This window comes from Macaca thibetana, chromosome 1 (assembly GCF_024542745.1).
Source record: "Macaca thibetana thibetana isolate TM-01 chromosome 1, ASM2454274v1, whole genome shotgun sequence".
In the NCBI taxonomy this organism is placed as follows: Eukaryota; Metazoa; Chordata; class Mammalia; order Primates; family Cercopithecidae; genus Macaca; species Macaca thibetana.
In genome coordinates, this window is record NC_065578.1 from 36,787,176 (window position 1) to 36,800,877 (window position 13,702).

The 13,702-nt window shown below is 45.8% G+C and overlaps 2 protein-coding genes across 2 annotated transcripts in view; one reads left to right on the top strand and one right to left on the bottom strand.

Moving 5' to 3' along the window:
* The window catches only part of UTP11 (UTP11 small subunit processome component), a 594,364-nt gene that overhangs the window by 299,600 nt on the left and 281,062 nt on the right, over positions 1-13,702 (top strand). The gene's annotated exons all lie outside the window — the stretch shown is intronic.
* EPHA10 (EPH receptor A10) overlaps positions 1-13,702 on the bottom strand; it is a 47,420-nt gene that overhangs the window by 12,694 nt on the left and 21,024 nt on the right. Inside the window, exons 6-8 of the mRNA XM_050801229.1 lie at positions 4,314-4,405; positions 4,011-4,052; positions 1,090-1,261 (exon numbers count right to left, since the gene is read on the bottom strand). Of these exons, the coding sequence (XP_050657186.1) occupies positions 1,090-1,261; positions 4,011-4,052; positions 4,314-4,405 (306 nt within the window). The remainder of the gene's footprint in view (positions 1-1,089; positions 1,262-4,010; positions 4,053-4,313; positions 4,406-13,702) is intronic.

Below are 13,702 nucleotides of genomic sequence, written 5' to 3' on the forward strand. Positions count from 1 at the left end.
TGAGATCCTGAGGGCCAGGTTAGCAGCAGGCAAAGCAACAAGACAGCTAAACTGCTCTGCACACATCAGGGAATTGGGGAGTGGGTGGGGAGAAGAGGAACCAGGGGAGGGAAGTAAAGGAGGAGGGAGGAAAGCACAATATTGTGGAGAAGCCAGAGATGTTTTCAGATGAGGATATTCAATGTCCAGTTTTTGTTTGGTTTTGGTAACAGCTTTATTGAGATATCATTCACATAACATGTGATTTACCCACTTAAGGTACGCAATTCTTCCTCTTTTTTTTTTTTTTTTTTTTTGAGACGGAGTCTTGCTCTGTAGCCCGGGCTGGAATTCTTCCTCCGCCTTTTTTGGGACTTTTTTTTTTGTTGTAGAGACACTGAGGATGGTCTCATCTCTGTGTGACCCCCGTAGGCCTCCCAAAGGAGTGCAGTGGCACAATCTTGGCTTGCTGCAACCTCTGCCTCGCGGTTTTAAGCGATTCTCATGCCTCAGGCTCCCGAGTAGCTGGGATTATAGGTGCCCGCCACCATGCCCAGCTAATTTTTGTATTTTTAGTAGAGACAGGGTTTCACCATGTTGGCCAGGCTGGTGTCGAACTCCTGACCTTAGGTGATCCACCTGCTTCGGCTTCCCAAAGTGCTGGGATTACAAGCGTGAGCAACCGTGCCTGGTTGCAATCCTTATTTGTTGTTTTTATCACTGCAATGCAACCCCTTCATATCCATCAACCTTCAGTGAAGTCAACATCATGCTCTAAGGCCTGGTGAGGAAAGGGACAGTGTCCCATGTTTGGGTCTCTATTCAAACTGAGTCTCTATCCAGCTGAGACATGGGTTATAGCTGTTCACAAACCCCTCTCCTGTGAGCTCCTCCAGGACAGTTTCCCAATCTAATTCAAGTCGGTGAACAGGCATTAGTCAGTGGATTCCAAAGTCATTAATTAATTAGGCTGTAATTAAACTGTTCTGCAGGCTCCCTTAATGGCACAGATAACTCCAGATAACTCTCCCCCTCTATTTGTCTCCCTGCCTCAGCCCCGTGCAGGGTTCTGTCTATCTAGGTCCCTGTCCACTCATACACACTACTTACCCTCCCCCGGGGTCTGCACTTCAATGCTGGGGTTAAAGCTCTGGGCCTCCCAGGATGGCCCCGGGGAAGCAGCCCGGATCTGAAAGACGTAGCGGGTAGCTGGCTTCAGGTTGGTGACAGTGACTGTGGGCGCCCCTGTCTTCACCATGGAGTAAGTCTGCTCACTCTGACCCTGGAGAGAGATCAAGAAGTGAAGCCCACCAGCGCCAGGTCCGCTGTTCTAGGAAAACAAAGGGTGAACAGGAACAGGGAGGCAGGAGAAGCATCCTTAGGTGAACGTGGGCTGAGTGGGAAAACCCAACCCCAATCATCTTGGGGGTTCCCAGGGATCTTTCCCTTGGATCCTCAGCCCCTGTCTTCACTGCAAGCTCCCACCCACACTCTGTGGCACTTGTAGCTGAGAATAGCCCCACCTCTGCGTAAGAGAAATTTTAGAGAAGATGCCAGATCCTCCTTCCGGGGGATGATAGGATGAGGGCCACCAGGGCCTGTCCATCCAGGCTGAGCTGGGCCAGTGCCCTAGGCAGGCCTGAAGCCTCAGAGGACAGAATGAGAGAATGAGCCCTAACCCACGAAAGCCCCCAATGGCCCACAAGGCTTTTCCTTTCCTTGATGTCTGATTTTCACAACTGTCCTGCAAGGCTCAGAGGACAGAAAGTATTATCTTATTTCTTTGTTTCACAGATAAGGAAACCCAGCTTAGAGGGGTAAAGACTCCCCCAAGGCCCCAGCTGGAGCTATCACTGATGAGCGCCTACTCAGTGCCAGCTTCTACATGAGACTCTTTACCTTCCGTGAGCCTCACAATGGCCCTGTGGAGTCAGCATTTCCACCTCCTTTTTAGGTGAAGTTCACATCAAGGAAGGGGCCGGTGCGCCCTCAGAATCCCTGCAGAGCCTGTGTTTTTTCCTTAACATCATGCTGCCCCCCACTCCACCCCAACACACCTGACAATGGCATAATAGAGATGCTCCTCCTGTCGTTTCGTCCCTGCCCACACCTTATTAGAGTCCCTGCCATATTCACAGCCCTGGAAGGTTACTCTCCCCGTTGATATTCTGTGGCTCCAGCTTTTTGACCATAGCATTCAGGAATTGGGACGAACTTTGACCCAAGCTGGGCCAATCAGAATCTCTCTTCCAGGCATCTCAACAATCCATTGAAAGACGGAGAAGCAGTGGCTTCAGGACCTCCAAGGTAGGGCAGGCTAGGGGCAGGGAGGAGGAAGGAACAAGGCTGCCCACCTGGGCATTGGCAATGTGCTGCAAGCAAGCCCCTCTGCAACGTGGGCTGGACTGGTGTGCAGAGAGAAAGGTTGAGATGAGAAGCACTGTGGCTCCAGAGAGGAGCTGCCGGACACCCGCCCAGGTCCAGCAAGGCTTCTGCTCATCAGGCTCCATGAGGGTGCCCTGAAGCCTTTCAAATATAGCACTTTTATACCTGATACTTGTTTCTTTTTTCTTTTTCTTTTTTTTTGTTTTTTTTTTTTTTGAGACAGAGTCTCGCTGCGTCACCCAGGCTGGAATGCAGTGTGGTGCAATCTCGGCTCACTGCAACCTCCGCCTCCCGGGTTCAAGCAGTTCTCCCTGCCTCAGCCTCCTGAATAGCTGGGATTAGCAGGGAGTAGCAGGCACCCACCACCATGCCTGGCTAATTTTTGTATTTTTAATCAAGACTGGGTTTCGCCATGTTAGCCAGGCTGGTCTCAAACTCCTGACCTCAGGTGATCCACCTGCCTTGGCCTCTCGAAGTGCTGGGATTACAGGCGTGAACCACCACGCCCGGCCTTGTTCCTTCTTTTTTGTTGTATTTGGGGTTTTGGTGGGTTTTCTTGAGACAGGGTCTCACTCTGTTGCCCAGGCTGGAGTGCAGCAGTGCAATCACTGCTCACTGCAGTCTTGACTTCCTAGGCTCAAGCGATCTTCCTGCTTCAGCCTCCCAAGTTGCTGGGACCACAGGCGCACACCACCATACCTGGCTAATTTCTTTTTTGTAGAGGTGGGGGTCTCACTTTGTTGCCCAGGCTGGTCTTGAACTCCTGGCCTCAAGCCATCCTCCCGTCTCAGTTTCCCAAAGTGCTGGGATCACAGGTGGTAGCCACTGAGCCTGGTCCTTGCTCCTCTTTTTGAGGGTTTTCATGCTCAGCAGCCTGGGAGCATCCACCCACCTCAGCCTTGGGACTCTCGTCTGTGCCCTGATCCTCAAAGTCCATTCAGTGAGTCCTTTCTAAGCACCTGCTTCCCAGTGTCCTTTGCTGCTGTCCCTAAACATCAGCATTCCTCAAGGCTCTGTCCTGGCCACTCTTCTCAGACACATTCCCCTTCTCGTTTCTCTCCTCCAGTCCCCTGGCAGCAGCTACTGTCTCTATGCTGAGAGCCCCCAACTCACTCTCTCTCTCTCTCTCTCTCTCTCTCTCTCTCTCTCTCTCTCTTTCTCTCCAGGCCAGATCTCTCCCTTAAGGTTCAGCAAGTCCACCTGGATCTCTCACAGGCCACCTGAATGCTAGATGAGCAAAACCAGGTTCATCATCTTGCTCCAAGCCTGTGCTTCCACCTCAGTGCTTCTCCATCTCAGTCAGTGGTACCTCATACTCTGGGTTACCCAGGTTAGACACCCAGTAGTGACTCAGGACTCTCTCCTCCTTCTCACTCACCCCCAACACTCACAGGTCTCAATAGACTTCTAGTATTCAAAAACTATTTTCAGCAAAGGAGTCCCTCATGTCATTGAGGAGTGAGTGAAGTTCTGACACATGTAGAAGCTGAAAGAGGTTTCACTTTAGTGAATATAATTTGCACCGAAGTGAGAAACAGTTTAACGGTAGCTTGCATATCAGATTTAAATATAATAAATTGGCCGGGTGCAGTGGCTCACGCCTGTAATCCCAGCACTTTGGGAGGCTAAGGCAGACACGCACTCACCTTCTCGTAGTATCGGATCTCGTACTCCGTGCCATTGGCCCCGTGCTGTTAAACATCTACCAGCACACCACCACACCTAGCAATGTGCTCCATGGTCAGGCATTTTTGTAAAATTAGAAACGATATGATCTTTCTGTGTCCTTTTTCTTTAAAAGGGCTCTACATATGGTACGTATAAGATTCAGCCACACAAAATCTGGGCCGGGCCCCAGAGAAAGCTCTTTGTCAACTGAAACACTAGGTGACATGGGGACAATGGAGATGGTTGGTGATGGAGATAGACCTGAGCTGAGAGAGGAAGAGCAGGAGTCCGGCAGGGATGGGCTCCCGCCACGACAGGGACACGCTCTGGGGTTCCACTCGGTCCCTGCGGATCTCATCCTCCTCCCAGGGCGCTGAAAGTAAGTAATGTGGGATTCTCCACCTTGCCCACCTGCACGGCAGGGCTGGGGGTTGGGGGAAGAGGGTGAGGCGTGCGTGGCTGTGGGACGGAACTAGAGAGGCCTGGGGCGTGGTCTAAGGGGTTGTGGGCGGGGCTAGGGAACAGTCTGAGAGGCGTGGCCAAAGGGGAGGAGTCTGTGGGACCAGAGGAAAGAGGCCTCTCTGCCCGCACAGCCCTTTTGTTTATTGTCCCGTAGAGGAAAAGTATTAGGCCTTCTGCTGCTTGCCCACCCCTTACACCCCAGCTTCTCTCATGGTGGTTGGCTCTAATGCTCCAGGCTCTTTCTATACTTGCTGCAGCTTGGAGACATAAGAGAGCATTTAGAGGCAGAAAGACCTGCTACTTAATAATTCCAATGGTCTGACCAAGAGGTAATAGGGCCAAAGGTCAGGAGACGAGACCATCTGCCCACGCAAACCCCGTCTCTATTGTCCCGTACAAAAAATTTAGGCGGGTGTCATGGCGGGCGCTGTAGTCCCAGCTGCTGGGGGGAGGGTGAGGCAGGAGAATGGCTAATGCTGAACCCGGGAGGCTCAGTGAGCCGAGATCGTGCCACTGCACTCCAGCCTGGGTGACAGAGGGAGACTCCATCTCAAAAAAAAAAAAAAAAAAAAAAAAACCTGAGGTAATACACTCAACAAACTAGAAATAGAACGAAATTATCCCAAAAGAATAAAGGACATATATGAAAAGCCTGGCCGGGCGCGGTGGCTCACGCCTGTAATCCCAGCACTTTGGGAGGCCGAGGCGGGGGATCACAAGGTCAGGAGATCGAGACCATCCTGGCCAACACGGTGAAACCCCGTCTCTACTAAAAATACAAAAAATTAGGCCGGGTGCGGTTGTGGGCGCCTGTAGTCCCAGCTACTCGGGAGGCTGAGGCAGGAGAATGGCGGGAACCCGGGAGGCGGAGCTTGCAGTGAGCCGAGATCGCGCCACTGCACTCCAGCCTGGGCGACAGAGCGAGACTCCGTAATACACTCAAAAAAAAAAGAAAATAAAGGACATATATGAAAAGCCTACAGTGAGTATCATACCCAATGGTGAAACACTGGAAGCTGCCTTCCTTCCAACATCAGGAAAAGGGTAAGATGTCTGCTGTCATTACTTTTATTCATCATAATACCAGAAGTTCTAGCCAGAGTAGTTAGGCAAGAAAAAGAAATAAAAGGCATCCAAACTGGAAAAGCAGCAGGAAATTTATCTCTGTTTACAGATGACATGATCTTATATATAGAAAACCCTAAAGATTCTACACATGAAATTGTTAGGCCAGGCGTGGTGACTTGTGCCTATAATCCCAGCACTTTGGGAGGCTGAGGCAGGCGGATCACGAGGTCAAGAGATCCAGACCGGCCAGGCGGGTGGATCACTTGAGGTCAGGCCAAGGTGGGTAGATCACTTGAGGCCAGGAGTTTGAGACCAGCCTGATCAAATGACGAAACCCTATCTCTGCTTAAAAAATACAAAATTAGGCAGGCATAGTGGTGCACACCTGTAATCCCAGCTACTTGGGAGGCTGAGGCCAGAGAATCGCTTGAACCCAGGAGGTGGAGGTTTCAGTGAGCCAAGATTGCGCCATTGCACTCCAGCCTGGGCAACAAAAGCAAAACTCTGTCTCAGGGGGGAAAAAAAAAAAGAGAGAGCGATGGAGATCATCCCAGCCAACATGGTGGAACCCTGTCTCTACTAAAGATACAAAAATGAGCTGGGTGTTGTGGTGCATGCCTGTAGTCCCAGCTATTCGGGAGGCTGAGGCAGGGGAATCACTTGAACCTGGGAGGCAGAGGTTGCAGTGAGCCAAGATCGTGCCACTGCATTCCAACCTGGGCAACAGAGCAAGACTTCATCTCAAAAGAATAAAATAAAATTTAGAACTAATAAACAAAATACAGCAATGTTGCAGAATACAATACCAATGCACAAAAATTTGTTGTGTTTCTATACACAAGGAACAATTCAAAAAGGAAATTAGGAAAACAATCCCACTTACAATAGCATCAAAAATAATAAAATACTTAGACATAAACTTAATCAAAGGGATGAAAGACTTTTATACAGAAAACTGTAAAATATTGCTGACAGAAATTAAATAAAACACAAATAATTGGAAAGGTATCCTGTGTTCATGGAATAGAACACTTAATATTGTTAAAATGTCTCTACTACCAAAAGTGATCTACGGATTCAATGCAATCCTATCAAAATCCCAGGCATTTTTTTGCGGAAATACAAAAAACATCCTAAAATTAATATGGAATCTGAAAGGACCGTAAATAGTCAACACAATCATGGGAAGGAAAAATAAAGCTGGGCCAGAGGCAGTGGCTCACACCTGTAATCCCAGCACTTTGAGAGGCCAAGGCAAGAGAATCACTTGAGGCCAGCAGTTCGAGACCAGCCTGGGCAACACGGTGAGACTCTATCATTTACAAAAACCAACCAACAACAAAACCTACACACACACACGCAAAGGTAGAGTCCTCACATTTCGTGACCTCAAAACATATTTCAAAGCTACAGTAATCAAAACAATATGGTACAGACATATAGACCAATGAAACAGAATACAGAGCCCAGAAATAACTCCTCTCCATGTATGGTCAAATGATCTCCCACAAGAGTACCAAGGTTATGCTATACAGAAAGGATAGTCTCTTCACCAAATGACACTGAGAAAAGTGAATATCCACCTGCAAAAGAATGAAGTTGGATGCTCACCTAACATCATATAAAAAAAATGAACTCAAAGTGGATTAAAGACCTAAATGTAGGATCTGAAATGATAAAACTCCTAGAAGAAAACACAGGAGAAAGCTTCATGACACTGGATTTGGCAATGATTTCTTGGATATGACACCAAAAGCACAGGCAGCAAAAACAAAAATAGACAAATGAGACTACATCAAACCTTTGCAGGGCAAAGGCAACAATAATCAGAGTGAAGAGGCAATCTTTGAAATGGGAGAAAATGCTTGCTAACCATTTATCTAAGGGGTTAATATCCAGAATGTATAAAGAACATCTAGAACTCAACAACAAAGACCAAATAACTCAATTAAAAAATAGAGACAGCGGGAGTGGAGAAGGAACAAAGAAATCTATGACTGATTGTGATCATTTAGTTGTAAACAACACTGCACTCAGACCAGCTTGAGTAGACATTTCTTCAAAAAGGATATACAGGCCGGGCAGGCGTGGTGGCTCTTGCCTGTAATCCCAGCACCTGGGGAGGCCAAGGGGGCAGATCACCTGAAGTCAAGAGTTTGAGACCAGCCTGGCCAACGTAGTGAAGCCCTGTCTGTACTGAAGATACAAAAGTTAGCTGGGCGTGGTGGTGTGCACCTGTAATCCCAGTTACTTGGGAGGCTGAGGCACAAGAATTGTTTGAACTTGGGAAGCGGAGTTTGCAGTGAGCTGAGATTGCACCACTGCACTCCAGCCTGGGCAACAGTGTGAGACTCTGCCTCAAAAAAAAAAAAAAAGATATACAAAAGGCCAAGAAGCACAGGAAAAGATGCTTAATATCATTAATCATCAGGGAAATGCAAATCAAAATCACAATGAGATATCACCTCACATCCTTTAGGATGACCACTACCAAAAATATAGAACATAACAAGTGTTGGCAAGGACATGAAAAAATTGGAACCCTTGTACACCGTTGTGTAGCAATGTAAATTGGTAGGAATGTAAATTGGTGCAGCTGCTATGGAAAACAATATGGAGGTTCCTCAAAAAATTATAATTACTATACGATCTAGCAATCCTGTTTCTAGGCATATATCCAAATGAACTGAAATCAGGTCTTGAAGAGATACTGCTCACCCATGTTCACTGTGGCATTATCCACAATGGCCAAGAGGTGAAAGCAACCTAAATGTTCATAAGTGGATAAATGGATAAAGAAAATATGGTGTATACTCCATGGAATACTATGCAGCCATGAAAAAGTATGAGTTCATGTCCTTTGCAGGGACATGGATGAAACTGGAAACCATCAATCTAAGCAAACTATCACAAGGACAGAAAACCAAACACTGCATGTTCTCACTCATTGGTGGGAGTTGAACAATGAGAACACATGGACACAGGGCAGGGAACATCACACACTGGAGCCTGTTGGGGGTGGGGGTGGGGGGAGGGACAGTAGTAGGAGAAATACCTAATGTAAATGACGAGTTGATGGGTGCAGCAAACAACATGGCACATATATACCTATGTAACAAATCTGCACGTTGTGCACATGTACCCTAGGACTTAAAGTATAATAATAAAAGAGTAAAAAAAAAGAAAAAAGAAAAAAGAATATGTAGTGTATACATACAAGAGGATATTATTCAGTCCTCAAAAAGAAGAAAACTCTGTCGTATGCTACAGTATGAATGAACCTTGAAGACATTATGCTAAGTGAAATAATCCGTCACAAAAAGACAAATACTGCATGATTCCACTTATGTGAGGTATCTAAAGTAGTCAAACTCTTTGAAACAGAAAGTAGAATAGTAGGCCAGGTGCAGTGACTCATGTTTGTAATCTCAGGTGACTCATGCCTGTAAACCTAGCACACTTTGGTAGGCCAAGGCAGGTAGATCACTTGAGGCCAGGAATTCAAGACCAGCCTGGCCAATGTGGTGAAACCCTGTCTCTACTAAAAATACAGAAATTAACCAGGTGTGGTGGGGGGCACCTATAATCTCAGCTACTTGGGAGGCTGAGGCAGGAGAATCACTTGAACCCAGGAAGCAGAGGTTGCAGTGAGCCAAGATTGCACCAGTGCCCTCTAGCATGGTTGATAGAGGGAGACCCTGTCCCAGCACCCCCCCCCCAAAAAAAAGGAAGTAGAATGGTAGTTGCCAGGGGAGGGTGGTGGGGGTAAAGGGGAGTTGTTGACTGGATATAGAATTTCAGCTTTGCAAGATGAAAAAGTTCTACACCCCAGGTATGAGAGCTCATGTCTGTAATCTCAGCACTTTGAGAGAACCAAGGTGGGAGGATCGCTTGAGCCCAGGAGTTCAATACCAGCCTGGACAACAAAGTGAAACCCTGTCTCTACAAAAAAATAAAAAAATTAGCTGGGCATGATGCCACACACCTGTGGTCCCAGCTACGTGGGAGGCTGAGACAGGAGGATTGCCTAACACCAGAAGGTCAAGGCTGCCACTGCACTCCAGCCTAGGCAATACAGCGAGACCCAGTCTCAAAAAAAAAAAAAAAAAAAAAAAAAAAAAAAAAAAAAAAATTAAAAAAAGGAAAAGAAAAAGTTACAGAGATCCATTGGACAACATATCTAGTTAACATTACCATACTATACACATAAAATGGGTTAAGATGATACATTTTATGTGTTTTTTACAATAAAAAAATGATGCCCAGGTCACAACCCAGAGCAAACAAATCATCATCTCTGTAGGCTGGAGCTCAGGGATTAGTTGCTTTATTTTTTAAGTTTCTTGGTGATTCCAGTGTGCAGGCAAGTTTGAGAACAGCCGGTCTAGATGACGTCAGATGAACAGCAGCATACACACACATACACACATGTATGGGAGGTAATAAGGTCTGAGGTTAGTGTTCAGCAAAGGGGTTTCCAAGAGAAGATGCCAGGAAGGCAGTGGGAGAAATGGTTCTGGGGCTCAGAAAAGGTGTCTGGGAGAAAGATGGAGATGCAGGAGCCATGAGAAGGTGAAGGGATGAAACCATCCAGGGAAAATGCATAGAAAGAGAAGAGGAAAGGCTTTCAGGGAATAAGCCTGAGAAACGCCAACATTTAAGAACCAAGCAAAGGAGAATAAGCTTCACAAGAAGCAGCCAGAGAGGCAGGAGGAAGACCATGGTGATGGAAGCCCAGGGAAGAGAACATTTAGGAAGGTTCCCTCCTGACTTTTCCGGTGGTCAGCCCACTATTGGTCCACAAGCAAGTGATCTTACTCCCTGATCCTTGGTTTCCCCATCTGTCAAATGGGAACAATGATGACACCTCCTAGGCTTGCTGTGGGAATTTTATGAAGTCATGTGTATGAGGGACTGAGCATTCCAGCAAGAGGAGCGGGCGCTGGGCAATGTCTTACGCTGATAGGAGACAGAGTAAGATGATGATTCAAACTTCCCACTGGCTTTCATAAAGTGGACGTTCCTGGTGCCTTCCGGGGATTGAGGAAAGTACTGATCAGACAGTAATAAGGCAAGGGAGTGGAGACAGGGAGTAGGTGGCTCAGGCTCTGATAAGTGCGTGGATGTGGTTTCTGGTCTTCAATGTTATATACAGCTAGCAGCCTCCACTCCATGTCTTTCCCAAATTCCAATTAAAACATAAAGACACAGTAAGAGTTGAAAACCTACACCCTCACCATAAACTAGTCTTGACAGCTGATCGCCAGAATGGGCGCTGGAGAGAAGAGTGGCACATTTCTACTTTGATTAAGCCAGTGGGACTAGATCAAAAAGTGCAATTGTAATGAATCCCCAGTCTACACTGCCCACAGAGTAGCATTGCCTCCCATTCTAAAAATAACTCGAAAAATCCTTTATTCCTCCATTCAGTGTCTGACCCTTTAAAAAAAAAAAAAAAAAAAAAAAAAAACCAGGTCTTTGTCAAGTGGACAATGCCCAGCCAGCACTCTACTGCAGAGCTGCTTTCGAGGAAGAGTGCTCTTCCCTATCCCTCAGGGGCGCTTCTCAGCCAAAATTCACTTTGAGATGGCAGCTCCCAGAAAAGACCTGAGCACAAAGGTGAGAGGAGTGATGAAGCATTCTAGGAGGTGGCAAAGTTCCTTGTGAATTCAGATAGGGGCAGAGATGGGGAAGGGAGGCTAGACATGTCAATTTTTGAGCTACATTTGTGGAAAGTATCAGATGGCCAGGATAGAGAGGATAGAGAGGTAGAAGATGGTTCCATTTCAGCTCCGAAGAGATAGTTAGATGAAAGCCTGATAAATCCTGCTAATGGAGTTAAAAACTAACACCCAGCACCTGCTCTCCAGCTGTAGCTTTGGGATAGGAATCAGCCAGCACCCAAGTGGGGCCAAAGTTGCAGCAGATACTATTGGAAACCTAGTCAACAGCCTTGTTCCCTTTCCTGCTAGTTGAGCTGAATTTTTGGTTCAGAGTCTGTCTCTCCATAGGTGACTTGGGTAAATTCTGGTTGTTCTAAGACATTTGTGTGCACTCATTCCCTTTGCCAATGAATGGTTTAGGGTTGGGTTTACTGTCCAGTTCTGGCCAACAAAAGAAGTTAGCTGGAGACATGGGATTCAGAGAAGTTTCTTGCTTTTGAAAAGATACCTGCAAGGAAGAAACAGTTCTTTTTCTGCCTCTGAATGGTAAGGATGTGACATCTGGAGCTGCTGCAGCCGCCTTGCTACCATGAGGGAACCAGCCTATGTGATAAGAATGGCAGAATGGACAGACAGAAAAAACCTGGGTCCTTGAGGACACTTTTGAGCTGCTGAATGAACCAAGCTCTAATTCTAGCCCTCTTATGTGAGCTAAGAAATCATTTAAGTTAAAGTCAGTTAGGGCCCAGCATTGTGGCTCATGCCTATAATCCCAGAGCTTTGAGAGGCATAGGTGGGGGTCTTGCTTGAGGCCAGGAGTTAGAGACCAGCCTGGGCAACATAGCAATACTCCATCTCTACAGAAAAATTTAAAAAGAAAAAGAGAGTTAGCTGGGCATGTTGGCACATGCCTGCAGTCCTAGCTACTTGGGAGACTCAGGTGGGAGGATCACCTGACCCCAGGAGTTCGAGGTTGCAGTGAGCCTATGATCATGCCACTGCACTCCAGCCTGAGTGACAGAGTAAGACCTTGTATCTAATAATAATAATATAATAATAATAAAATAAAATCAGACTGAGATTTATTGTTACTTGCAGCTGAAAACCTCATAACTAATTCAAAGGGCAATTCACGCATCTTTTTTGTTGTTGTTAACAAACACCAGCTATCTCCTTACTCAAGAACAAGGAAATAGAAAACACCAGAAATTGGATATATGAAAAAATATTTCAGAATAAGGGAATAGCAACATTATTCTGAAGACTCAGGAGAAGCAGATCTTGAAAAGTGATTTAATATGATAGAGAGTAAGTAAAACGCTCTGGCACTTTAAGAAGAAAGAAAACACAGTCTCCGCCAGCTAGGTACAGAAGGTCATAAGGAGAAAACAGGTGGAGAAGAAAAAGAAACAAGACGAGATGAGATGAAAATGGAGAAACTGAGAAGGCCTGGGTGAAGAAACTAAAAGTGCATCAGCAAAATTGAACTATTTAAAATAAAATTCATTACAAATACAAGGAATTTTAACAAAATCACAAGTAGAATGCGAAACGAACCCCTCTCAGTCTTCGGAACATCAAGTAAAAAATAAGGAGGAACTACAACACTAATAACTCGTGATGGTTTAACTGATGATTGTCTTACAATGGTGTAAAAACAATACAACCGTTCTGTTTTTGCACTTTCAATACAGTATTCAATAAATTACGCGAGATACTCAATGTAAAATACTCATTGTAAAACAGGTGCTTTTGCCCACCTGTAGGCTAATGTAAGCGTTCTGAGCATGTTTAAAGAAGGCTAGGCTAAGGCATGATATTTGCCAGGCTAGGTGCATTAAAGGCATTTTCAACTTAGAGTATTTTCAACCTATAATAAGCCTAATGGGACATAAGCCTGTCATTAAGTTGAGGAAGATCTGCATATAGATAGATAGATAGAGATATAGATATATAAAGAGAGAGAGAAAAACAACTACACTATAAAATAGTGCACATTGTTTTAAAGTAGCCATGAAATAGTTTAAAAAGTTTTACCATGTACGAACCTCCATGAAGCACTACAATCAGCAACATAAAGATAAACAAAATAAAAGCAAGTCATCTGGAAATAAAAGCACATCCTCTAAAATAATTTGAGTCAAAACTACAACACTAAAACACAGAAATGTTAACCCTGGACTAAGCAATGGTTTCTTAGCGATGACACCAAAAGCACAAGCAATCAAGGAAAAAATAAATAAATTCGACTTCATCAAAGTTAAAAGTTTTTGGCCAGGCACAGTGGTTCACGCCTGTAATCCTTTGGGAGGCTGAGGCGGGTGGATCACGAGGTCAGGAGTTCGAGATCAGCCTGGCCAACATAGTAAAACTCTGTCTCAACTAAAAATACAAAAAAAAATTAGCCGGGCATGGCAGTGTGTGCCTGTAATCCCAGCTACTCGGGAGGCTGAGGCAGGAGAATTGCTTGAACCCAG